Source organism: Monodelphis domestica, chromosome 2 (assembly GCF_027887165.1).
Source record: "Monodelphis domestica isolate mMonDom1 chromosome 2, mMonDom1.pri, whole genome shotgun sequence".
NCBI lineage: Eukaryota > Metazoa > Chordata > Mammalia > Didelphimorphia > Didelphidae > Monodelphis > Monodelphis domestica.
In genome coordinates, this window is record NC_077228.1 from 509,066,075 (window position 1) to 509,092,851 (window position 26,777).

At 38.3% G+C, this 26,777-nt stretch overlaps 1 protein-coding gene and 1 pseudogene across 2 annotated transcripts in view; one reads left to right on the forward strand and one right to left on the reverse strand.

Moving 5' to 3' along the window:
* The first annotated feature begins 1,747 nt into the window (after positions 1 to 1,747).
* Positions 1,748 to 26,777, forward strand: part of GOSR1 (golgi SNAP receptor complex member 1) — a 75,597-nt gene continuing 50,567 nt past the window's right edge. The window contains exons 1-5 of one of the 2 annotated variants that reach the window (XM_056819587.1): positions 1,748 to 1,899; positions 9,036 to 9,156; positions 16,453 to 16,540; positions 16,888 to 16,995; positions 21,016 to 21,107. In XM_056819587.1, the coding sequence (XP_056675565.1) occupies positions 1,869 to 1,899; positions 9,036 to 9,156; positions 16,453 to 16,540; positions 16,888 to 16,995; positions 21,016 to 21,107 (440 nt within the window). In that variant the 5' untranslated portion in view covers positions 1,748 to 1,868. The remainder of the gene's footprint in view (positions 1,900 to 9,035; positions 9,157 to 16,452; positions 16,541 to 16,887; positions 16,996 to 21,015; positions 21,108 to 26,777) is intronic. The other variant, XM_056819588.1, reaches the window with a different exon arrangement.
* LOC130457739 (U6 spliceosomal RNA) lies at positions 14,108 to 14,199 on the reverse strand (annotated as a pseudogene).

The following is a 26,777-nucleotide window of genomic DNA, read 5'->3' on the forward strand; positions in this document are numbered from 1 at the left end:
TTCTGGAATATTCAACAAACATTTATTAAATGCCTCTTGTGTGCCAATAGATAAAGGAGATAGAGCAAAGATATGAACATCCTAGCCTGTGACTGAGATAGGGGGAAGAAGAAGGTCTTGGGAATTTAGATGGTTGATAAACCTGGAGGCCAGGATGTTCAGGGGGACATCAACATGTATTTATGGGGGGCGGATTCCCCTGATTAGACTGGTTCCCTATATATACTGAGGTGCCCCAGGTATTAGGGTAGAAATAGACGTGGGTTGGGGTTCTCTCGCATCCCTGCCTTGGACACTTAGGATTGTAAAATTGTGGACTAAGAGCTGGAAAAGACCTTAGGGACTATTTATTTCTTAGCTATATAACTTGGGGTATAGAACTTGATGTTAGTGAATTTCACACATCTCTCTAGGACTTGACAGGCTCTTCAAAGGATCTTTCCTTCATACTCCTTCCAACAGTCTTCCAACAGTCTTACTAAAGAACATAAGGACAGGAGATAGGGGAAGGACCTGTCATTTCACTGATGCACAAAGCTCCTGGGGAGGAAGCTTCTCTACTAATACAGGGAGCATCTTTTCTATAATTGAGGGTTCTACTATGCCCAAAGGGTGCTAAAAGACTGCCTGCTCTTTGATCCAGCCATAGCACTGCTGGGTTTGTACCCCAAAGAGATAATAAGGAAAAAGACTTGTACAAGAATGTTCATAGCTGTGCTCTTTGTGGTGGCCAAAAACTGGAAAATGAGGGGATGCTCTTCAATTGGGGAATGGCTGAACAAACTGCGGTATTTGTTGGTGGTGGAATACTATTGTGCTCTAAGGAATAATAAATGTGAACTGGAAGGACCTCCAGGAAGTGATGCAGAGTGAGAGGAGTAGAACCAGGAGAACATTGTACACAGAGACAGATACACTGTGGCACAATCAACTGTAATAGACTTCTCTACTAGCAGCAATGCAATGATCCAGGATAATTCTGAGGGACTTATGAGAAAGAACACTAACCACATCCAGAGGAAGAACTGTGGGAGTAGAAACACAGAAGAAAAACAACTGCTTGATCACATGGGTCGAGGGGGATATGATTGGGCATATAGACTCTAAATTATCAATAATATGGAAATAGGTCTTGGTCCTATAAACATGTAAAACCCAATGGAATTGCGGGTTAACTATGGGAGGGGTTCGGGGAGGGAAAGAACATGAATCTTGTAACCATGGGAAAAATATTCTAAATTAACTAATTAAATAAAATTCCCCCCTCAAAAAAAAAAAAATATATATATATATATATATAATTGAAGGTTCTAGTCACATGGAGTGTAGATAAGTGAGGTGACTGGCCTAGGGTCACACAACCAGCAAGTATAAGAGGTAGGATTTGAATCCACTTCTTTGTGCTGAAGCCAGCTTTAATGATTCATAGATTTAGAGCTGGATTCGCCATTAAGTCCAGCCCCTCCCCCTCATTTTACAGATGAGGAAACCGAGGCACTGGGCCACTTGCCCAGGGTCACGCAGCTATTATAGAAGGAGTCAAAACTAGGGCTTCTTTACACGGATTAAAGTCCTATTTCCATTAATAATTGAATTTGCAGGGGTGTGGGGGATGGAGTATCCAGGACACACACCCGGGAGACTTCCCTGGAGTCAAAGTGCAAACCACAACGCAAAGGACTCTGACCCGTTCCCAGGCTGCAGATTCCACATTCCAGCGGCAGGGGGCGATGCCTGCGGAGGCTCTCCTATCCCATTGGCCCGGCGCGTCGCGGTGCTGAGCCGCCGAGGGCAGCGGGGCGGAAGCGACACTCTAGCCCTCTTCTTCTTCAGTGCTCCCCGGCCCCGGCTGACGTTGGACAACAGACATGGCGGCAGGAACCAGCAACTACTGGGAAGGTGAGAGACTAAGGCCCGGAACCTGAGGGCAGGGGGAACCGAGGAGGAGGAGGGGAGGCCTGGGCAGCCGCGGCGGGACGGCTGTGAGGACTGCGAGTGGTCCGGGTGGGTTGGGTTCCCGGGAGGGCGGGGTGCTGCCTGACGGGAGGGCGGGGGGAGGCCACCGTCTGGGTCAGGGGGGGCGGAGCGGAGGGGGGGGCACCGGGAAGCTGAGGGGGGGTCTGGGGGCGGGGCTGCCGAGGCCGAGGTGCAGGGAACTTTGCGCTTCCGCCCTTTGCCTCTCCTTCCTCCCTCTTTCCTTCCTTTCTCCTTCCTTCCCTTCTTCATTTCTTCTTTCAGTTCTCCCCCCTCCTTTCCATCTTTCCTTCCTTTCCCCGTTTTTCTCTCTCTCCTTTTTCTCTCTTTACTCTTCTTTCCTCCCTCTCCCCCTTCCTGCTCCTTCTTTCCTCTCCAGCAGTCTTCCCTCTCTCCCCTTCCTTCTTTTTCTCCGTTGTCCCACTTCTTCCTCTTTTCTTCTCCCTCTTCTCTCCCTTTTTTCACTTCCTTCCTCCCTTCCCTACTTTGTTCCATTCCTTTTTCTCCTTTCCCTACCTTATTTCACTACTCTATCCTTTTCCCTTTTTTTCCCCTTTTCTCCTTACCTTTTCCTTTCCCCACTCCCTCCTCATTTCCTCTTCCCACTTTTTCCTTTCCCCCTTCCTCCATTCCCTCCCCCCTTTCTTCCTTCCCAGTTCCTCTCCCTATTTCTTCCTTTCCTCCCTTTCCTTCCATCCAAAAACTGGTGAAAACTATTTTCTGACTCTCCTAGCCTCCCTCTACCCTTACTGTCTTTTCTTTGTTTTTAATCTCAGGGGATATATCCAGGCAGAAACAAGGATCACAACTCTAGATTGGAAAGAGACTTTAGAGGTCATTGTAGTGTCATAGTAGCCCAGATATATAGAGCTGGAAGGAGTCTCAGGCTCTATCTGGTCCAACAGGACACTGAGGCCCAGAAGGGCTAAATGTATTTGGGTCCTAAATCTAGAGTTGGAAGTGACCCCAGGGGCCATGTCAGCCATTCCTTTCATTTCACAAATGAGGTAACAGGAAGATGGTAGCTTGGCTGAGTTAAAATTGGGGTCCAGGGTCTCTGACATTGTTTTTAAAACCCTTCTGCTGTAGGAGAGATTAAAAAAAAATTAGGCCATTGTATTTGTTTTCCTGAGGATAGCTGGGTGGCTCAGTAGATAGAACACTGGACTTAGAGTCAGGCAGACAAGAGTTTGAATCTGACCTCAGACACACACTAGCTGTGTGACCCTGGGCAAACCACTTACCTCTTTGCCTCAGTTCTTCATTTATAAAATGATCTAGAGAAGGAAATTGCACACCACTCTAGTATCTGCCAAGATAATTTCAAATGGGGTCACTAAGAATTAGACATGACTGAACAATAACATTTATTTTCTTGCACAGTGCTTGGGACATAGCCCTACTAGGTGCTGAACAAACTTTTTCTTTCACTCATTCATTCATTTTATCTACCTAGTTCTTTGACACAGAGATTTGCTCTGGGTTTCCTTTACTCCTTTTTTTCTTTTGCTCTTTTTCGCTGAATTCATGGGAAATAAATGCATATAAGCACTTTTGGCCCTTTTGTCTGGAAGTGAATTTTCATGGATTTAGAACTGGAAGAGACTCAGTTTTTTAACTGTAATGTAAAGTGAGGGAGTAGACTAGGAGGCCTAAGTCCCTCCTGATTCTTGATTAGGGTCTCTTAACCTGAGCTCAGTAAACTTGTTTTGTTTTATAATTTTGAGAATTGTATTTTGATAATTTTGGTGGTTATGTTTTGTATCAAAGTATTTTAATTGTATCAAATACAATTTTGATCATTGTATTTTAGTATGTGTCTTACTTCATATCCTATGTATTTCATTTTATGCATTTAAAGCTGCATTATATAAAATATACATTGTGATTCTGAGAAGGATAGAGTTCATGATCCAAAAAAGGAGGAGAACCTCTGCTCTAGATTTGTAATTGGTAAAACTGAGGCTCTGAGTGTGGCTTCCCAAGGTTATACAGGGAGGAAGTAGCCAGGATTGGAACTCCGGGCCTCAGGCTCCAAATCCAGTGTTCTTTCCCCTGTACCACACTGTTGCCTCAGAAGTAGAGGAATATGGTCTTGGAGGGAGTCACCAAGGTCTGGGCTTAAGTCCCTGTCTCTCAATGATTCTGGTCTGTATCTTCCTCTTAGTTTAACCTTTATTTCTTGATGGTCTTGGTGATGTTTCTAGTTTCATCATTAAGGCCTTGAATGTGTAAAAAAATGGGTTAATAATACAGTAACACCTCCTTGCGGGGTCATTTGTGAGGACATGGTGAGATGATATGGATAGATTCACAAACTAAAACACTATATACGTGTTACTATTATTTAGTAATAGTTTTTGAAATCACACATTTGTAATTTCATCATTAAGGAGTTTTCAGTGTACAAATGTTGGAGAATTCCCTGTGGGGCTATGATTTATTTGCCTCAGGTCAGCCTGCTCATGTGTGACTAAGACAGGATTTGAGCTCAGGTCTTCCTGACTCCAAACCTGGCACTGTGCCCATTGGGCCCCACTGCCTTTCATTGTTATAATCATTATTATAGATAATACAGTATTTTGTTTTGACCCTTTCTCCATGATACCTGATGCAAGAAGGGTTGGTAAAACTCTATATGTAATACTTTCTATCAAGAAAAAGCAACTTCTGAAGCTTTAGTGACATGTTTTTTGAAAGCTATTTTAGGGGCAGCTAGGTGGCTGAGTGGATAGAGAGTCAGGCCTAGAGACAAGAGGCCTTGGGTTCAAATTTTGCCTCTGACACTTCCTAACTGTGTGACCTTAGGCAAGTCACTTAACCCCAATTGGCTAGCCCTTCTGCTTTGGAACCAATATTTAGTATCAATTCTAAGACAGAAAGTAAAGGTTTAAAAAACAAAACTAAAAAGCCACTAAAGAACATGCCTAAAAGTACCCCTTTTTAAGACTGTGCTAGCCAGGATTTAATTTTACATATATTTTCAGTTTCATCTATGACGCGACCTTTAAAAATTTTTTGTTGCATTGTGCTATTGCTTTGGCCTGGGAGAAGTAGATGATTCATATATTACCAACACATGTGTTAGAATGTATTAAAATGAGTCTTTAATATTGTTTCTCTTTTTATTTTGACCCTTCTATGTGTTCACTTCCTGAACAATAACAGGAAGCATGAGGCCTGAGTAGAGGACTTCCAGGTCCTTGAATATTCACTCATTCAGAGAAAACCTGTAGATTTATCTTATTTCTCAATTTGCTTTCTTCTTTCCTTGAGCATTTATGTTCCTCAATGGATCTCACATTTTTTTCATGTAATGTGTTATGTGTCTTATACTTAATTTTGTTAAAGCGTTTAGGGGAAAAAAAGTTCTGGCCTTCTCTAAAGGTTGCTTACACTAAATACACTCTAGGGTATACTTTTTATCTCTGGAAATTATAGTGTCACTTTTTAAAAAGAAAGACAGCTCTATCAAGTCACTAATTAAGTAAAAAACATGCCTTTGTTTCAGTTTGGGACTTAAGGAAGGGTTATGACAGATACTTTCTTAAATCAGAAAGACTATTTCTTAATCTTTTGCTGAAAACAATGTCATGCCTGTCAGACTGAGACATTCCTGTTGGAGTGTTACTAAGTACAAAGCATTTACTATTATTGGATTCTGAGGGGAAACTGAGTCATCCCCAATCATGTGATCCTTTGGACACCTTTTTCTTTCTATATTTGTTCTCTCTGAACATCATTGTTTGTTTCCATTTGAATTGTCCAAACACCTAATGTTGTGTAGGTTATAAGACTCAACTCTGAGGTTATAAATGTCAGCCTAACAGATTGTGATGGCATAACAGAAGTAGGACTTGTTCCTCCACCACCCTTCCTTCTTGGCCCTAAAGTGAGATCTTATGAAAGAGTATGAGAAGCAATGTGTCTGTCATACATAGTCTTGGATCCAGGCAGACCTAGGTCAGAGATAAGTCACAGCCTCTCAGTTCTTGTGGTAATTCTCTTCATTTGCAGTGACAGTGCTGACCTGCATTTGAAGGTGTTACCTATATCAGTAAAAGCCGGAATGCTAGCAGTCTCCCCCCTTCTCTGTGAAGGAACTGAGTATTTAAGTGGGCTTGGCTTTAGGTTACTGATTTTTAGAATAGCTGAATTTCAGCAGTGGCTCTCAGGGAATAGAAAGTCAGGCCTAGAGACAAGATCTTTCCTAGCTCTGTGACCCTGGGCAAGTCACTTAACCCCATTGCCTAGGCCTTACTGATCTTCTGTCCTGGAACCAATACACAGGATTGATTTCAAGATACAAGGTAAAGTTAAAAAAAAAAAAGCTGAATTTCATGCTAGAATTTGCTTTAGCTATAGATCTGGTCCTGAAGTATCTGCTGTACTTATTACTTCTATTTGGAGGGATAATTATTCTGATCAGAGTAACGACAAGTACCCCATAATGCCAAAGGGAACTGTAGAAATGCCTTTATTCTAAAAGAGTTACTATTTAAAAATATATATAGTAGTATATTAGAACTGCTTTGAGATAATACTGAAAGATTCCAAGGTCTGAACTACTCAAATTCTTTTTTTATTTTTTTATTTATTTAGAATATTTTTCCATAGTTACCCAATTCATGATTTTACCCGCCCCTCCCCCTCCCAGAGTTGACAGGCAGTTCCACTGGGCTATACATTTATCATTGTTCAAAACCTATTTCCATGTTATTCATATTTGTAATAGAGCGATCTTTAAACATCAAAACCCCAATCACATCCCCATTGAACCATGTGATCAAGCAGTTGTTTTTCTTCTGTATTTCTGTTTCCACAGTTCTTTCTCTGGATGTGGATAGCATTCTTTCTCCTAAGTTCCTCGGGATTGTCCTGGATCATTGCATTGCTGCTAGTAGCAAAGTCCATTACATTCGATTGTGCCACAGTGTATCCGTCTCTGTGTACAATGTTCTCCTGGTTCTGCTCCTTTCCCTCTGCATCAATTCCTGGAGGTCTTTCCAAGAACTACTCAAATTCTAACAACTTAAAACTTGAAATCATTTGTCTGTTTTTCTCTCCTGGTTCTCCTTTCTCTCTTACCCATCTTCAGACTCTTTTACTGGATCCAACTCATGCCTGCTAACCCTGGGTATTCCAAAGGACTCTGTTCTCTTCTCTTGTCTCTCCATACTGTCTTACCAGCTCCTATGAATTCAATTATCATCTCTATACTGATGATTCTTAGATATTCTTATCTACCTCTAACCTTTTTGCTGACTTTCAGTCACATCTCCAATTGCCTATTGAACATCTCAGACTGGATGCCCTTTAGACATCTTAAACTCAATGTGTCCAAAATGGAGCTCTTTGTCTTTTCCCCCCCAAATTCTCCCCCCCTTCCTAACTTCACTGTTGCTGTCAAAAGTACCCACTTAAATGTCATGCTCTACTCCTCCCTTTCATAACCCCACCCCCACATCCAGTCTGTTTAAATGAAAGGCCTTTTGCTTTGACTTTTGTAACACTTTTCTGTACATGCTCCCTTCTCTCTACTGACAATGTCATCACCCTGATACATCTCTCTCCTGGACTCTTGCAATATCTTGCCGTTTGTTCTATCCACTACTCAGCTGTCAGTGTTCTTCCTAAAGCTCCGGTCTGACTATGCCACTCCTCTATTTGATAAACTTCAATGGTTTCCTGTCACTTCCATGATCAAATATAAGATCCTCATTTGGTATTCAAAATCCTTTCTAACTTGACTTCCTCCTACCTCTCTAGTTGAACCCCACTATGAACCTGCACTCCAGTAACACTGATCTCTCTTTGGGTTCCTCAAACAATGTACTTCAACTCCTGTCCTGCACTTCACCTCCTAATGCTAATGTCTTTCCTCTGAAATTACTGAGTTATCCTGTATTCTTATATGTACATAGTTGTTTGCATGTTGTCCCGTGGTAGAATGTGAGCTCCTTGAAAGCAGAGACTGTCTTTTGCCTATCTTTGTATATTCCCAGTGCTTTTAAAACAATTCCTGACATATAGTAGGTGTTTAATAAATATTTATTGACTGGCTTCAGAATAGAATCTTTGTGCTTCGATGTTTTTAGATGTATTTGCAAAACCATTTAAATGTTTAAGGGACAGAACAAGTAAATTTTTATAAATGAATTGTGTAGTATTTGCTGTGTATATATTTTTAAATAATTTTTTCACAGTACCTGGTACATAGCAGGTGTTTTAAAACACTTGATTAATGGGTTACAAACTTTATTCAATATCATTATGGATATTTAGAATATATCTTATAAGGATTTGCTGCATACATTGTCCTACAAGGATTTATTGCATGCCTTTTGTGTACTAGAAGCTGTTTGGGATACATGTTTTCTCCTCTCACAAAGTCTACAGTCTGGGGAGAAAAAGCTAAAGCCTGTTAAAAAATAAACAATATAAGGGCAGTGTGTGCTAAATTGTATGTATAGACTCAAGTCCTTTTAAAATTAATTTCAGAGAAGCTAATTATAAGTGCCAGGGTCTGCTTAGACAAGAGTGACCATAAAAAAGGACTAAATTTAGCATTTGCTAAAATGTAGACCAATTAGGCCATTGTTTCCTTAATCACATTTGAAATGAAAGAAAATGATTGATTTTATTGGTCCCATCCTTTGAATTTCCTTTTTACTGGAAGAAATTTAGCATTTTAAGCACTTACTGTGCTGAGCATTTTACATATACTGTCTCATTTGATCCTCTTGATAACCCTGGCATATAGGTGCTCTTTTTAATCCTCATTTTTGCAGTTGTAGAAACGGAGGCAGATGCAACTTTCCCAGGATCACACAGCCAGTAAGCATCTAGATTTAAATTCAAGCCTTACTGATTCCAGGCCACATGTTCTATCCCATCTATATGGGGGAAAATGTGACAATTTCAGTAATACACTTTCATAGTTTGAACATATATTGAGGGTTTCAGTTCTCCAAAAAAAGCAAATATTTTAGCTATAATATTTTGTACTTTTACTGTTAACCCTCCATTATTAATTATTTGCTTTTCAAATTCTGTTAAAGATCTCCGGAAACAGGCCCGACAACTTGAAAATGAACTTGATCTGAAACTGGTTTCCTTCAGTAAACTGTGCACAAGTTATAGTCACAGTAGTGCCCGAGATGGAAGACGCGACAGGTATAGGTACTACCAAAATCTCTCTTTTGTCTTATGTTGTACAGTATATTTTTAGTTTTTGCTTTAGACAAAACAAAATGTGTACTTCTTTATCATTTAGATTTAATTAACATTCAGTTCATCCTTCTTTAATTTCTTTTCTTTTTTAGTAATTCACTAAAATGTCTTTGAATTTCCAGAGGTTTTTCATTGTGGAAGATCTGTGCACAAGGCTTGTGACAATTTAGGTAGAGAAATACCAGTGATTAAAAGTGTGGGATTTGATTGAAAGATGGGGTTTATACTTCAGGCAAAACAAGGGTATGTGCTAGTTTGTTCTGTAGATTTCCTTTGTATAGCTCCTAAAAATGTTTTACTAATACTTTTTTTAAACCATCATCGTCACTTCCCATGGATAATCTTCCTATCTTCTGCCCTGATAGAGCCCTCCCTTATAACAAATAAGTATACTTACACAAACCACATCAATATATTGGCCATGCTAGAATACATATGTCTTGGGGACCAGCTAGGTGGCTTGGTGAATAGAGAGCCAGGTCTGGAGACAGGAGGTCCTGAGTTCAAATATGATCTCAGATACATTCTGGCTTTGTGACCCTGGGCAAGTCTCTTGACCCCGTTGTTTAACCCTTACCACTCTTCTGCTTTAGAATTGATATTTAGTGTTAATTTTAGAATAGAAAGTAAGGGCTTCAAAAAAATGAAAAGAAAATGGATGCCTTATTCTATATTCTTATCTTAGTTCACCACTCCTTGCCATGAGGCAGAGGGTAAGCTTCAGCATTAGTCTTCTGAATCTTTCCCTAGCTTTTCCTTTTGGTAGGAAGGATCTCTCCATATTCAAAGTCAACATCCTGTGATTTCTATTGACTTAGAATCAGAGTTTTCATGTGAGTAGAAAAGGACCTCAGTGATCATCTGGCCCAACCAATATAAGAAAGGGATTCCCAATATCATTTGTCTGACAAATGATTTTCCAGACTCTGCTTGAAAGCCTCTTTGAGGAAACCCACTGCCTGCTAATGTGACCTGTAAATCTTGAAATTTCTCAGACTTGTGGAATGTTACAAATTTCCACATTGGGGAATTCTCCATTGGAACAATTCCCTACTGGGAACATTCCCCATTTTGACAGTGAGAACTGTACTTGGATCAGAAATGGGAGGACCTCTACTCCACCAGTACTTAAGACTGCTTTAGGGGAGAAAACTCCTTGCTAAACAATGAAAGTACTTAAACCCATACTTATAATGAGGCAAAAAGTTCTCTAAGCCATGCCTATTTTTAGAAGAAATACAAAGGGATGCTAAGTACCTATTAAAGGTCAGGCAACTTGTAAATTTGCCAGGAGCAAAAGGTGAAAACTTATTCAGAAGTTTTTTCTGGTTCAAACTTACTAAAGGGATTAGTGGACCCAGCAGTGTTTTTAGAATGGGTTGTCCTTTGGAAAACGCCTACTGTGATTGGTAGATGTAAGGACTTAGGGGAGGTGACATAGGAGAAAACCCCCTATATAAGAAAAAGCAGAATCTCTTGAAAGGGAATCCTTTTGACGAATCTCTTGAAGGAGGCTCTGGAGAAGGGAAGCTCTTGGAGGACAATCTCTAAGGAGGTCTCGCTGGAGCTTCTCTGAGGGGACTCTGTCCTTCTGGAGGCTCTTGAGAAAGGCCCTTTGAAACAGTCTCTGGCTGGAAGGCTCTTTGAGGAGGACTCTGGCTGGAACTCTCTCTGAGGAGACTCTGTCACTAGAATCCTTGCTTAGACAGACCTTGTGGTGAGTGATAAAAGACTGACTGACTGATCTCTCTCTCTTAAGACTCAGGTCTAGGCCATGTTGGCTTAAGGCCTTCATACTTATTTCCTTTTTCTCTCTTTCTCTCTTTTCTTTAATCCCTCATTTGTATTATTAATTAAATTCTCTATAAAACCCAGTTGACTTGGGCATATTTCATAATTGGGAATATTTCCTTGGCAACCACCTTATATTTGATTTTAAACAAGACACTGTAGTGAAAACATATTTTCTGCAGTCAAATTTACTCACCCACTCTTATATCTACTATAATTTATATCTTCCACTACTTTAATCACTACAGTTTATAGCATTAACTCTTAACTGCCACAGTTTATGGCAGACAACTATTTTAAATTTTACAGACCCATCCACTTGGGACAATTCCACTTAAGAGCTTCTTCCTGGCACCAAAACTAAGTTTGCCTCTTTATTTATTGCTTCTGGTTCTATCTTCTGAGGGCCAGACTCTTACAGGTCTATTCCCTTGTGTATGTTTTGTTGTTTAGTCATTTCAGTTGTGCAAGACTCTTTGTGACCCTTTTGGGGGGTTTTCTTGGCAGAAATTCTGGAGTGGTTTGCCATTTCCTTTTCTAGCTCATTTTATAGATGAGGAAACTGAGACCAATAGGGTGAAATGACTTGCCCAGGGTCACAGAGCTAGTAAGTGTCTATTTCTTTCTGTGTGATGGTCCTTCAGATATTGAGGACACCTATTCTGTACACCCTGGATCTTTTGTGCTCCAGGCTAAACATGCCCAGTTCCTTCAACTGTCCTTCATGTGACAGTGAACTCACAAAGCTCTTCACAGCCCTTGTTGCTTTCCTCTGGACACTTATCAGCTTATCAATGTGTTTCCATGGCATTTCCTTGCTACAATTTAATAGCCTTGACAGAAAAGGAAATGAGGTTAGTTTGGCATGACCTGGCTTTAATGGAGCTATATTGACTCTTTGTCATCACTGTGAGTTTTCTTTTGTAGCTCTTTATCAACCATCTCTTTAAGGGAATTTTAGTAGGAATTTGGAGTCAGGCTCACTGACTTAGTGTTTTCAGGTCCATTTTGTGAGAATTGGGACATTTGCTCTTCTCAGATTTTGTGTCCCTCTTCTCTTTTTCATGATCTTTCAGACATCACTGATCCTTACTCAGCTATGAACCCAAATGTCTTTTTCATCGAACCATTAGTGTTAATTGGATTTTCTTATGTAGATAGCAGTACTCAAATAATAATTTGAGGGACCCCAACATAACTTATTAGAATACTTTAAATCTCAGTAAGGCTCAAGACTCTGTGTCCTCATGGGCACTTAACCAAAGTAGGGTTAATGCAAGGCTATAGTATATTCCTTTCTTTTAGGGAGCTGTATTTATGCCAGGAAACAATCCTGAATCAGTTCTTGTATTTGACTCTCTAGGACTATATACAGAATTTCTTTGAAGTTTTTTATCTCTTAATTATCAGATGATATTCTATACCACAGTGCTTTTTTTTTCCCTAAGCTTTAAAATGATTAATTTTCTTAAGATACTTTGTGATATACACTTATGTTTTTTCAAAGTTGCTATTTAGGAGTAATTGCCTTGAAAGCATCTTCCTATAAAAATTTACAACACAATGCAAATTACTTTGTAGAATTAGCAGAAAAATTATTTTTTGAAAGCCAAGACTTTGGTCCAGATTGGAAGTACAGACTGAAATATTTGTTGGCTGTCCCTGAATACTGCTACCCTGACAAAATTTAGAATGACCATTTTTGTTTTTCCTCCAGGAATAGTTTTTCCATGTTGGCTGGCACCTACCTCAAGGTGTGGGACTTTTGGTGTACCTGTGAGATATAAATGCTTTCTTGGTCCCCTTTATTGAATGTGTACCCTGTTGAGGATGGCTAGGAAGTTAATGGTGCCTGTCAGTGGATATTGGCTGTTCTCTAGTCCTCATAGTATGCTGCTTTTTTCTTATTCTTAGGGCTTCAGAGCATTGTACTAAACTCTAGGGATACAGAGAAAGTTAAACACAGCCCCTGCCCTCAAGGAGCTCGTGTTATATTTGGGAGACAATGTGAAAATAATGAGTTAGCTGCTATATACAAAGCAGGTAGGGTGCAGTATTTGGAGGGAAAACCTGAGGCTTCCTACAGAAGGGGGATTAGAGCTGAGAAATTCTGGGGACAGTGCAGGACACAGGAGATGGGGTGGCACAGATGTCAACTTTGAAGAACTTTCAGGAAGCCAGCGTCTCTGGATTGGAGAGTGAGTGCATAGAGTGGACTTAAATGTGAGAAAAGACAAGAAAGGAAGGAAAAGGCCAGGTTTTGAAGGGCTTTATATGGCAAACAGAGATTCAATCTGATTCTAAAGGTGATAGGGAACCCCTGGAGTTTATTGACTGGTAGTGGTGGGGATAGGGCATGGCATGTTTGGCAGTTGGTCTGGCATGCTATGGGAGGATGGTATGATAAGAACCTTGAGTTGGGAAGACCAGTTATTTTTTCTAGACCTGAGAATTCATTGGGATAGGGAAGTCCTAGTATGGAAACTCATTTTGCTAATGCAGAAGAGTTGTTTTGAGACATTAAGAATTTCACTGACTTGCCTAGGGTCACCAGCTAGTATATATTGGAGGCAGAGCTGGTACCTATATCTTGCCTCCAATGGTCTCTTGTCCATTTTATACTTAAAAATAGTTCTCTCTTCCTCCTTGCAAATCATCTATGCCTTTTGGCATCAATTTGGTTTATTTCATGCCTTGTTGATAACTGTTAGATGTCCTGAGGGTCACAGAAAGGAAGTAGACTATGAATTAATTTTACTTTAAAATTTAAAAAATTTTAAGTTTAAAAATTTACTAGTACTTAAAATTAAAAAAAATTTTTGAATAACAAATTTCCACATGAATTTTCCGTAGTTACATAATTCATATTTTCTTCCTCTCTTCTTCCTTCCCACCTCCTGGAGCTGGCAAGCAATTTAATCTAGGTTATACATACATTATCATGCAAAACATGAGGTGGATAGCATTCTTTTTCATAAGCCCCTCAGAATTGTTCTGGATCATTATATTTCTATTAGGAGCAAAGTCTATTACATTTGATCATTCCACAGTATTGCTGTTATTATGTACAATGTTTTTCTGGTTCTATTTATTTCATTCTGCATCAGTTAAAAATATAGAATGCTTCACGAATTTGTGCAGGGGGACATGCTAATCTTCTCTATCTTCCAATATTAGTATGTGTGCTGTTGACGTGAGCACAGTACCTTTTTTCCCCCACCTACTTTTTATCTTTTTTAATAGTCTTTTTTATCATGAACTTAATCATCTTACTGTGTAAAGATCAGAAAGGAGAATTGTATAAGAAACTGCAAACCTATGTTCAGCTGTTCTTAAGATAACATGACATTTAACTGGTAGTGACAGAATGTTCCATTTATGTCCTTTTCTGTACTTTATTTTCTTCTGTGCATTTTCATTACCCACTGCCTACCCTGTACATTATCCACATTTTCCAAGATGTCCCTCTCCCTTCCTTTCCCAGAGAGTCATTCCTTCTAACACAGTTTCAAAACAATGAGCAAAAATCGGTTCAGTGAAACTATCACAGTAGTCAAGTCTAACATTATATGTATTATTCTAGTTCTTTAATTCCTCATATCTGCAAAGTGATCTGCCAACAACTTGTTGCATTCTCATATCTTCTTTGAGACAAATCTTAATCATTGTAATTTTACAGAATTCTCTCCTTAGAGAGCCATATCTTATAATAAAGAATAAGAGAAAGTTCTGTCAAACTAGCCAACAAATTGAAAATGTTTGATATAATATGTGGTGTTTTATGCCTGTGGTCCCCCATCCAATTTGCAAAAATATATGGGGGATATGTCTTCTTATAACTCTTCTTTGGTACCAGATTTAGTCATTATACTGTTAACAGCATTCAGTTTTTGTTGTTGTTGTCATCATTTACATTCACTTTGTTGTAAGCAAATTTACAATATTTATATTGTTCTCCTAATTCTGCATTTCTTCATTTGTATCAGTTAATAGAAACCTTCTTATACTTCTCTGTATTCATGGTTTCCTTTTACATGGTAACATTCCATTATATTTATGTACCATTATCCAGGCAGTGGGTACCTACTTTGTTGACACTTTGCTATTATAGAAAATGCTTCTATAAATATTTTGATCTATTTGTAACCTTCATTTTTATCATTGATGCTGTGTGCCCCAGCAAAAGTGTGGACAAAAAAAAAATAGTAATTTAGTTATGACTTTTGGGGGAAAGTCTCAAGGAGGAGGAACAATTATAATAAATTTGAAGAAGTCCTACCTTTAACTTGTACTGGCTGAATAAACCAGGACAAACTTAACCTCTTGATATCCCTGCCAACTCTTTCTCTTTTTTTTTCTAAACCCTTATATTCTGTCATAGAATTAATACTAAGTATTAGTTCTAAGGCAGAGCAGCAGTAAGGACTGGGCAATGGGTATTATTAAGAGACTTGCTCACGGTCACACATCTAGTAAGTATCTGAGGCCAGATTTGAACCCAGGATCTCCTATCTTTAGGCCTTACTCTCAATCCACTGAACCACCTAGCTGCCCCCTGTCAACTCTCTTAAGGCACTGAATTACCAAAGGTTGAATCAATACTATTAAGTCCCCTACACTGATGAAATTACATATTTTGACCTTTCCTCTACCCCTCCATCCCACCCTCCTCTCTATAAAGTCGGTTGAGATCATCTAGATTTTTCTAAAGGAGAAAACTGAGACCCCAGAATTGGGGAATGATTTGCCCAAGGTCATACAACTGGTGGAAACAAAAACTAGGTCACCAGATTTCCAGTTTTATGCTCAATCACTCCATATTCATTCTTAGTTTCTAGAAATTTGTCTTTTATAGATTATTTTAGAAACAGGGAAGTGATTTCCTGTTTTGTTCAGATTTACTGTAATTTTTACTTGTTTCTTTATTGGGAGAGAGCATGTGTTAGATTAAATGCATTAAAGGAACTTTTATTGCTATTTTCTGTGTAATGACAATTCATTTCTTTAGAAACCTCTAAGATATTACCATTCTGAGTACTTGTGCTAATATAATTTACTTCTTATTTCCATATTTTATTATGTAGAATTTTGTGTTTCTTTAAAGCCAGAGTTGAAATAGACATTGCCTTGGCTTCCTGGCTTTGGAAATGGTAACAATTTTAAGGGTTTTTTGAGTGGTTTTATAATACATCTCCGCTATTGACAAATTAGTAAGAATAGAGTATGGCTAAAATTTATATAGATTTGTGTTGATTTATTCAAGGTTCAGAATGTAATAGTATTTATAGTGTAAGTCACACATGAGTCTTATGGAAAAAGCTAATTTAGAAAATGTAACTCAAGAAGTAGAAAGAGCATATTGCAGAAATTATACTTGAGTTCTTTGTCAACTGTATTATATAACTTGACTGGTACCTGAAGTAATGAATTCCCTTTAATTTAATATTGCTTTAGTTCTGACACAACACCCCTTTTAAATGGATCAAGCCAAGACAGAATGTTTGAAACAATGGCTGTGGAGATTGAACAGCTTTTGGCAAGGGTGAGTGCTTTTTAAAATCACATTGCTCTTTTGCTGATTAGCTGTTTAGAATAAAACTCCATTATATTACTTCAGACATGCTGATTCAGTGGTCCTAGTCATCTAAAAGATGAGTTCTTCCTCCTTTCCCCTTCTTATCCTGACCCAGGGTTGGTGACATTTACTGTAATTGTTGCCAGATTTCTCATTGACATATTAGCATTTATGGCAGTGAAATGAACTCTATTTGCTTTCTATTTCCTATGCTATGGCCTATAGGAGAAAGGACATACAGATAAATAATTTGGTTTTGGTGGCAGGGATCTGTTCGTGTATTCTTGTTTAATGTTATATGTCCTTCTGTGTAGCTTACAGGAGTAAATGACAAAATGGCAGAGTACACCAACAGCGCTGGTGTCCCCTCCCTCAATGCAGCTCTGATGCACACACTGCAGCGACACAGAGACATCTTGCAGGTAACTTTGGGCCTCAAACTTTGCCATTAAATGTTCTTCACAAGAGTTTAAAACAAAATGCATGGCAGAGGGCTGCAACATGATTCACTTTTTTCTTTTTCTTTTTTTTTAAACAACTTCCTGAGCAGAATTTTTTACTTTGTTGTTGGAAAGTTTATCATTATGTTTTTGGTTTTTTTTCCAAAGCATATTCTGAAAATGGCTCTTGGTTTTTATAGTTATCTAATAAAAAGGGGGATCAGCTAATAAGAAGCATTACCCAGATCTAAGGTGAGAGGAAAATCAAAGGAATATGGGGACAATATCTGATTGATCAGGAGGAGGCCAGTTTTCAGACATAGGGGTTGCTTGAGATATACAATTATGAGAAAACACCATATGTTAGTGTTAGGATCTAACTGCATTTCTGGTCGACATAATATAAATGTACAGGTGGTCCAGTGTCCCAATCACACAGGACTAGTTTGAACAATACAGTAGGGCTTTTTTCCAGTTCCCACAATTGAATAAACTTTTCTCACAAGATAGAATTTGGACTAGGCCTATAATTGAATAGAAAGGGAATTGAGCTAGTTCCAGGTTTGAGTAACAAGATAGAATTACTGTGGTTCACTCAGGTCCCACAGTTAACCACTTGCTGTCCTAATGTTCTAATGTTCCTTACATCCTGGGCAAGTCACTTACTCCTGTTTGCCTTAGTTTTCTCATCTGTAAAATGAGCTGGAGAAGGAAATGGAAAACCACTCCAGTATCTTTGCCAAGAAAACTCAAATGGGATCACAAAGAGTCAGACATGACTGAAAAACGACTAAAGTGCAAAGACTGAAAGATTAATATGATCATCCAGGTTCAGAGTAGCCTTTGTGTCTTCTTGAACTCTTCTCTCTCACACGATACAGCCATTCTTTTAATTTCTTCCAAGACAATGTTTCTCAGATCTGTCTGCGTCTTTCACTATATATAGCTGCTACCTATATGCAGATCCTCATCACTGTTTTCCTGGACTCTTGCACTTGCCTCCTTATTGACCTTTCTGCCTCAGATCTTTTGCCCACTCCAGTCTGTCTTTCATATAACTGCTAAAGTGATTGTTTTCTTAAGTTCGTATTTGACTATGTCATTCTTTGATTCAGTAAACTGTGGCTCCATCTTTAAGGAGCAAATGTGAACTCTCTTTTGACATTTAAAACCCTTCACAACCTAGCCCCCATCTGTCTTTTCAGTATTTCTTTATTTTTGACAAAGGCACTGCCATCCTTCCAGTCTCCTGGGTTTACATCCCTCGCATTATTTTCTATTCTCTGCTTTCCCTCTCCTCCCCAACCCTCATTTCCAGTTGGCAGACCTTGCTACTACTTTGGCTTGTATCACATGTCTACTCACACAGCTGCTGTCTTAGTGCAGGTTCTCATCACTTCTTGCTTAGGTTATAACAACAACCTCCCAACTGTTTTTCTCCCCTTCAGTCCATTCTACCCACTGCTACCAGAGGGGTTTTTCTTAAGCATAGATTCTGACTATGTCACTTGTCTCAATTCTATTCCAGTGGATCCATTAAAATCCTTAATAGCTAGGCTCCAACCTATGCTTCAGCCTCATTGTTTCATTGAAACCTACATTTTACTCCCCTTGTGGCACTCTTGAGATCCACCCAAATTCTTTACTCACTAACACAGTACTCCAATTCCTTTCTCCATGCCTTAGTACTATCCATCCCTCTTGCTTGTAGTGTATGGTATGCCTTTTTCCCCCTCTGCCTGTTAGATCTTGGATAAGCACTGCTTTTGACAGGAAGCCTTTCTTCATTCCCTCTTATAAACTGCTTTGTATATAAACTAATAAAACAATACTTATTTTCTAATATCATCCTTACAGTATTTAACTACTTTGCATTTATTTGTATTTAATTTCTTTAGAAATTACTCATGTGTACACTTGTCTTTTCCACATTAGAATGTTATTTTCTTGTGAGTAATGGTTGTCTCATCCATTGTACTTGTATCTCTAGCATCTAGAACAGTGTCTGTGCCAGAGTAGATGCTTGATAAATGTTTGCTAGTTGATTGATTGAAGTCATTGAACATCTGATCCTCGTAGCCTCATCTCTAAAGTGAATCGGTTGAATTTTGACTCTTAGGTTCCTTCAAGATAAAATATAAAAGAATATTGGTTTCATACTTTATTATCAAGAGTGGATTTTTAAATGATTCCTTTTTTAAAAATGCAGTTTATATGCAACTTTTTAAGAATCCTGTTCATTGATTAAAATGAGGCACCCACTGAGGGCAATAATTCTAATTAGACAATTGGACTACTACTGTCATTTAACACATTGTAAACTTTGTATGAGTAGATATTGACCTAGTGAGTTAGTTTCCTTTCTTTCTGTGTTCCTCCTACCTTCAAAAGATGATAGATTCATTTGTTGTTGGTAGATTTTTTTTTTAACTATTAAAGGCTCATAAAAAATGAATCACATTTTTTCTGTTATGATACCTACAAATTTAAATTGGAGGGAAGATGACTTTGAAATCTATGGAATGAAGATTCGCCTACAGATGAAGGGAAATGGTTTAATGTAGATGACTTTGTTCCTTAAAGTTTTGTGGTAGGTTGTGTTGTCCTTGTGTTTCATAAACATTTCGTGTGAACTAGATTTCTTTGAGTGGTTTCCCTTATGAAATGAAATACATTTATGAAGGGACTGAATTTGAAAGCTTAAATTAATGAGAGATAGATGAGTGTAGTATAATTCCTAAGAGTTGTGCCAAAACATATAAGAAAACTTCTTTAATCTTGGAAAAAGGTTATTTGAATAATACCAAATGTGTCAATTATTTTTTTCCTCAACGGACCTGTCTTTACTCTCACATAAAATTGGCAGTTTAGTAAACTTTCTATGGCTCCCACCACAACTTTATTGCTTTCTATTCAACACCTTAACCAATGCTAATTGTTTCTCATTGTTTTCCTTTATAACTGGGTCTCTTTTAAGGATAAAGAAAACGTATTGCATTAAATATGGCTGACAGAGGAGTAGCAAGTCTAGTGATACTTGTCCCCTGCTCCTTTCTTGCCTCTGACTCTTGATTTAAAAAATGATACTTGTTTAAAATTAATATCAAAATTTTCAAATGTAAGGATTTAAGAGCAACTATTCACCTGTAATAACTTAATTTTTTTAAATCTTAGTTTTTATTATACACTTGTACAAACATGAACATTTTAACATACAGAAGACGACTGAAATTGAGTTTGATATTTACAGATGAGGTTTTTTAAATATATATTGAATTTTATGTATTGCAAACTTTGATAGAGTAATTTTTTAATCAATATATCTGACCAATGAATTCTGTATTTCAGAGAGATTTTTATTATAAAAGCAGGGACTTTGCTGTTGTTAATTTGAATAGGCACTTTTAGGGTTTGTCTTCTAATCACCTCTTGCTAGGGGGGTGATCAGTTGTATCCACTCAAAATAATTAATATTTTAAAAACCATAATGTACTCTTACTAATAACTCCTAACAGAGATGTTCCAAAGTGGAATGGTTGCTTTGGTAGTAAGTGATTTTCCTCCCTTTAGAGGGCAAGTCTTCAGGTAGATCCTGGGTGACTGCTTATTTGTTGAGTATGTTGGAAAGGGCATTCCTTCTTTTCCATATGATTATCTGGATGAATGTGGTGGTCACTTCCAACTCTGAATTTGTGTGATTCTGTAATCCTTGAAATTTAGATGTTAATTGAAGTAATTTTTTATTGCACAAAAACTCTTGGGAACCATCTGTACCTTCTCTTAGACATCACTGTAACAGTACAATGCTCTAGTTAGTAGAGCTCTGCAAGCAACTTTTACATTTGATGAAATCATTTTGCAAGTGTTACTTATTGCTATTATTTTTTTTCTGTGTCATATTTTGTGGTCTTGTTTTTAAAATAGTTTTTAAATAGAGACTCTCAATTTGATTCTCTGACAGAAACTGTTTTACATGGAAATATCATGTTGCTCTATTAACAGGATTACACACACGAATTCCATAAAACCAAAGCAAATTTTGTGGCAATACGGGAAAGAGAGAATCTCATGGGATCAGTTCGAAAGGATATTGAGTAAGTCACTGTGCATATTTTTGTATGGATATTTATCAAGTTATGAAATGAAAACTCAAGCAATTTCTAATTCAATTTTGTAATTGAAAGAGAACCTTTCATATGAATTTTATTAGTAGAATATACATTATTATAGTATAGCAGTATATCCCTAGGAATATGGAATTAGAGACTTAATTCCATTAATAGTGATGTGTTTTGGCAAAGAGCTTAAATAGGGAATAGGTAGATGGCTCAAAAGGAGACTAGAGCCTTTCTTAGCTTTGCTCTCTTGTCACAAAATTTCAAATAGTTGGTCTTTTAAAAGAAATAGTTACCTATTGCCTTTTATCTTGTCCATTCACAGTATTAATAAGGAAAGCTGTTTTCAGCAGCTGCCCCTGTTGAAAACAAAGATCTTTTATAATCTTTTCTTAACTAACATTGACAAATGTATGCTAATCATTTCAGATAAGATGTAGATTTGATCATTTTAGTTAAAACAATGTCTTCTAGGAGTCTTCTCACATGGTAGAGTAGTTGCTTTAAGTTCCATTTTATTCTCAGAGCCTTTTGGGGAAGATGTTGACATATTGTACAGTAGATTAGAATTTGTTTTCACTTGACCCTTGCCTGAAGTCCTATTCTGGCTCATGACTTATTCATTTGGTAATGGCTAATTGGCCAGAATTAGCTCAGAGTCCCAAAGAATGCTGTTTTTCCTTTGTTCCTTTCTAATAATGAAATAAAACTAGGAAAAACACACACATATGAAATTACTTATGGGCAAAATTACACTCAAGTAGAATGTATATGTAGCAATTTTCAAAAGACTGCCTTAAAAAAGGAAATGTGGAATGAATAAAAGGCTAATTACTAGTACTTATTATTATCCCAAAAAGCATTTCCTCTGTCTCTTTTTATACTTCTGAGAGCTACTCTGATTCAATAGCTTAGAGTGCCTAATACAGTAACTCCTCAGTTATCATCATTAATTGCAAATACTTGAATGCTTATCTTGTGCTGGTTATTGGGGAGCAGAAAGACATGCGTGCTAGATCCTTGAGAGACTTATTTGGAAAAATACCACATAGGGAGAAGTATATGTTTGCATTGTGTGTGTTGTGTGCATGCACTCATACATACATACATATCTACACACGGGTATACATAAATAAGGTGTAAATATGTGTGAGCATTTGAAATAGTAAGTACTACAGGCATTCAGACAAAAATCCTATCACCTAGATAGTATAAGGTGTAAGGCCTAGACCTTACACAAAAAAAAAGATGGGGAGCTCAAATGTGGAATTTGAGAATTTGGGAAATGTTGAGTAGACCACTTAAGCTAAAACAGTTTACATAAGGGAATAATATGAATTAAAGCATTCAAGGGGGTTGGAAGATAGTTCAAAGAGTAATTTGTTTTCACTGAGGGAATTTTCCAAATAACTAAAGCTAACTCTATGATCTGATTAAGCTTTTAAAAAATCAAACCTTTAGATGAGAATCCTTATAAAAGCATTACGTGTTTCTTTGCCTCTCCACATTTTTCCTTGATGACCATAGCCACTTTCATGGCTTCATTTGTTACTTTTATAATCGTTGCCTCTGTATTTGGATTATTTCACATCTTATTTCTAATTTCTAAAGTAAAATTCCCCTCTTTGTAATGGGACATCTCCACTTGGGTGACCTGTTAGATTGAAATCAAACTTCTCCATAATTACATGTTTCTCCTCTTGACATTCCAGTTTCTGTTACAATACTACCACTGTTTTCCTAGGCATCCTAATTCTTGACTTACCCTGTTTTCTTACCCCCTGTATCCATTGGGTTTGTTGAAATCTAGTTGATTTGCTCTCTAAAATCTTTCTTGCACATGTCTAGTTTTGGTTCTCACCACCATTCCCAAACTGCTGGGAATTAAAACCAACAAAACTCAAAATTGGAAGAATAGGAACATGCCCCACCCACCCCCATCCTATTTTAGTTTCATTCTTTGTTGCCTTTGCTGAGACTTTTCCAATAACCTCCACACTAGCCTTCCTTTTAAACTATCCTGTAATATTCCAAAAGCATCAGTTTATTAAGAATGCTCAGGTACAAAGAACTGGACTGACCCCTGCAAGAAATAATAGCCAAATGCATCTGTGATATCATTGATGTGAATGGCTGCTCCTGGAATAATGATCCCAACCCACCCAAGTTTGCTTGTTTTGTACAACTCTTATTCATGCCCTCTCATAAGTTGGTGCACCCAGTGTGCTGGGAAACCTTCTTTATGACCTCTACAGGATACCAGTGAGGACTTCAGTTTGGGGTATGTTGATGTATTTAAGGTACCAGAGTGACATCCAGATAGAGGTATACCGTAGCCAGTTGGATATGTGAGTATGGCACTCAAGAGAGGACAGAGCAAGAGATAGAGCTTTGGTAACTGTATAGTAAAGATAATTGCACGTGTGGCGAGAAATTAGATCACCAAAGTAGAAAGAGTAGAAGGAAAGTAGAGAGGGCCTAATCTTGGGCAACAATATAAGGATTCAAAACAGCCAACTAGTAGATAGGGAAGGAAGATTTAAATTGTTTCTGAGTTGTTTTTTCCCTCCAATTATATGTAACAATGTCCTGAAAAATCTTTGAATAGATAGCTTTTTTTAAAAAAGATTTTTATTGATATCTTTTGCCCTTATGTGATCTAGCTTTCTCCTTGTATTCTTCTCTTTCCTCTCCTGAAGGGCCATCTCTTCTGACAAATAATTTTTTAAAGAAAAAGAAAAAAACTTTCCACAACTTTGTTTCCAGTTCTTTGTTACTATAAAAAATGCTGCTGGGGGCAACTGGGTGGCTCAGTGGATTGAGAACCAGGCCTAGAGACTGGAGATCCTGGGTTCAAATCTGGCCTCAGACACTTCCTAGCTGTGTGACCCTGGGCAAGTCACTTGACCCCCATTGCCTAGCCCTTACCACTCTTCTGCCTTGGAGCCAATACACAGTATTGATTCTAAGACGGAAGGTAAGGGTTTAAAAAAAAAAAAGTGCTGCTATCATTATTTGTCATATATGGAGCCTTCCTATTTATTAATGGCTTCATTAGAATTTATAATGCCTTGCCATAGAGTTATAGCCAAAATGTATGGACATGCCAGCCTCTTGATTAGCTCTCTTCAAATTGCTTTCCAGAATGAATGTGACCATTCATAATGCTAGCAGCAGTGCATGAGTGTGTCTGTAGTCCTAAAACTCCTCCAGCATTAACTATTTTTGTCTTTTGTTATCTGTGTCCAATTGCAAGGTATGAAATGAAACCTCAGGGTCATTTTGGTTTGGATTTCTATTACTGATGCAGATATAATGATAGAAAGAATTCTTTTATGTAATCTTTAGTAGTGTGCCATTCATAACCCTTGACCACTTATCTCTTAAAGACTAGCCCTTAGTTTAACAAATATATAGTTCTCCAAATTGGCTATATATCTTGGATACTAAAAACCTTTCTCAGAGAAATTTCATACAAATATTTTTTCCTTATTTGACCACTTCCCCTGTTATTCTAGCTGTATTAGGATAAGAGAGGTTTGTAGCCTCAGACACTTCCTAGTGTGACCCTGGACAAGTCACTTAGCCCTGATTGCCTAACTCTTGTCACTCTTCTGTCTTCGAATTGATACTAAAATAGAAGATAAGTGGTGAGGGTTTTTTTTTTGTTTGTTTTGTTTTGCTTTTTAAAGAAAAGAACAGAAAGGTTTTTGGTGTCTAGGAGGAGGATTGTCTTTGTTATAACTTTTAGGATATAGTTCCAACAGTGGAATTATTGGATCAAAGGATGTAATTCTTTTTCACAGTGGCTTTCCCTGTATATGGCTAGCTCTGCTCCAAAAGAGGCTCTAAGTTGGTGTGTCTATCAGCATGTTCCTGCTCTTCCAATTTTGAGTTTTGTTGGCTTTAATTATTTTTGCAAGTTTGACATGGGAGCTCTTCAGAGTTGTTTTAATTTGTATCTCTTAGAGGTTGAGCCTCTTTTCAAGTTATTTTTTTTTAACAATTTGTGCTTCTTTTCTGGAAAATTGTTCATATCATTTGACTCTTGATGCATCATATCTTTGTCCGGCATTCTTTCCATTATGACAGGTTATCTTCATGGTATGATCATACTCTGCCCCAAACTGATTTGCATTTCTTGGTACATACCCCTTCCTTTCTAAAGGTCTTTACTTTTGCCATTCTTTCCACTCAGAGTTCAGAAGACCAGGATTCAAGGGTCACCTCTGATAAGGCACTTGCCAAGTCATCTTGGAACTCTTAAGACTAGGTTGCAGTGCACATGCTATCCCACACTGTTAGAGACATTCTTTACTGAGAGCTCCCTACAGTCATTAAATCTTAGCTCTCTGAAATGTAAACCCTGTCTCTTTCCTAGCCCAAGTGGTTTCTTCTATGAATTCCCATTCTAGTTGTCCCTGTTTGGCATGTAAAGGTCTTCCCAGTATGGCTCAGACCCATCTTTCCAGCCTGATTTCCTAGCCTGCTCCTCACACATTCTTTGTTTAATCACACTGGCCTGCTTACCATTCTGCATGCATGACATTGTTCCTCCCTCTGTACCTTTGCAGTATTTCTCCTTTCTCACCTCCATCTTTATAAATCTCTAGATTCTCTCATGGCTCAGCTCAAATATCACTTGAGACTTTCCTGATCCTCCCAGTTGTAAGAGCTTCTTCCCATCCCATCTGAAATGTTGTTTGCTTCCTGCATATATGTTGTTTTCCTCTAAGGGAAGGGAAGCTTGAAATCAGGGGCTGCTTTTATTTTTGTCTCTCTATGCAACTCCTTACTGCAGTGCCTAATAGGATGTGTTGCTGGGGACTGAGGCGCTTCTCAGAAGGATTAGCCAGTCCGTGCTAAAAGTAATAGACCCCCTTTTGGAGGCTTGTTTAAGGAAATGCCCAAAATGTAAGGCCATGTGACTTGAAATCCCTGAGGGAGCAGGAATAGTCAGGCAGCCTACTGACACTTCCCTACCCCTCCTTCTTCCACTGGGCTGACACCTCTAAACAAGGGCAGCCCTTCACACTGAGGCTAGGACTAATATCTCCCAAGCAAAGGAGGGACAAGAAGGTCACACAACAAAGGGTGTTGCTCAGGAACTTGTGCATGTTGGTCTTCAGGTCATAGTGACCTTGCGTCTGGGTTTCAGGATTGCTTCCTAAGTTTAAAGGGTCAGAACGGCTCAGGTATTTTGTGAGGACCGGTGGCCTCTAGCTCATCCTGGTCTAATTGGTGTTCCACCCCTAAGGTCACAGGCAGGGAGATACACCAAGAAAACTGGAAGTTTGTACAGTAGGGCCCCCATATGGGGAATACATTCTAAGACCTACTGTGGATAGCTAAAGCTGCAGATATAAGAGAATACCTGCTGACCCCATATATATGTGTGTGCTCTCTCTCCCCTCTTCCGCCTGTTGGCTAGACACTCCAAGGCCTCCCATCTCTCATCCCCTCCCCCCAAAAAACCAATAGTATCTTAAAATAAGTGAAAGTAGAACTAATTCAGATTCTGCTGCCTGGTCCCAGAAACTGGATAAGGGGAACTACTGTAGTCTTGAAGAGAAGAGTACACCTTGGGGAAAGGGAGTATTGTGCAGAGAAAGAGCAGGTCAAGAAAAGCAGGTTGAGTACCAGGGAGGA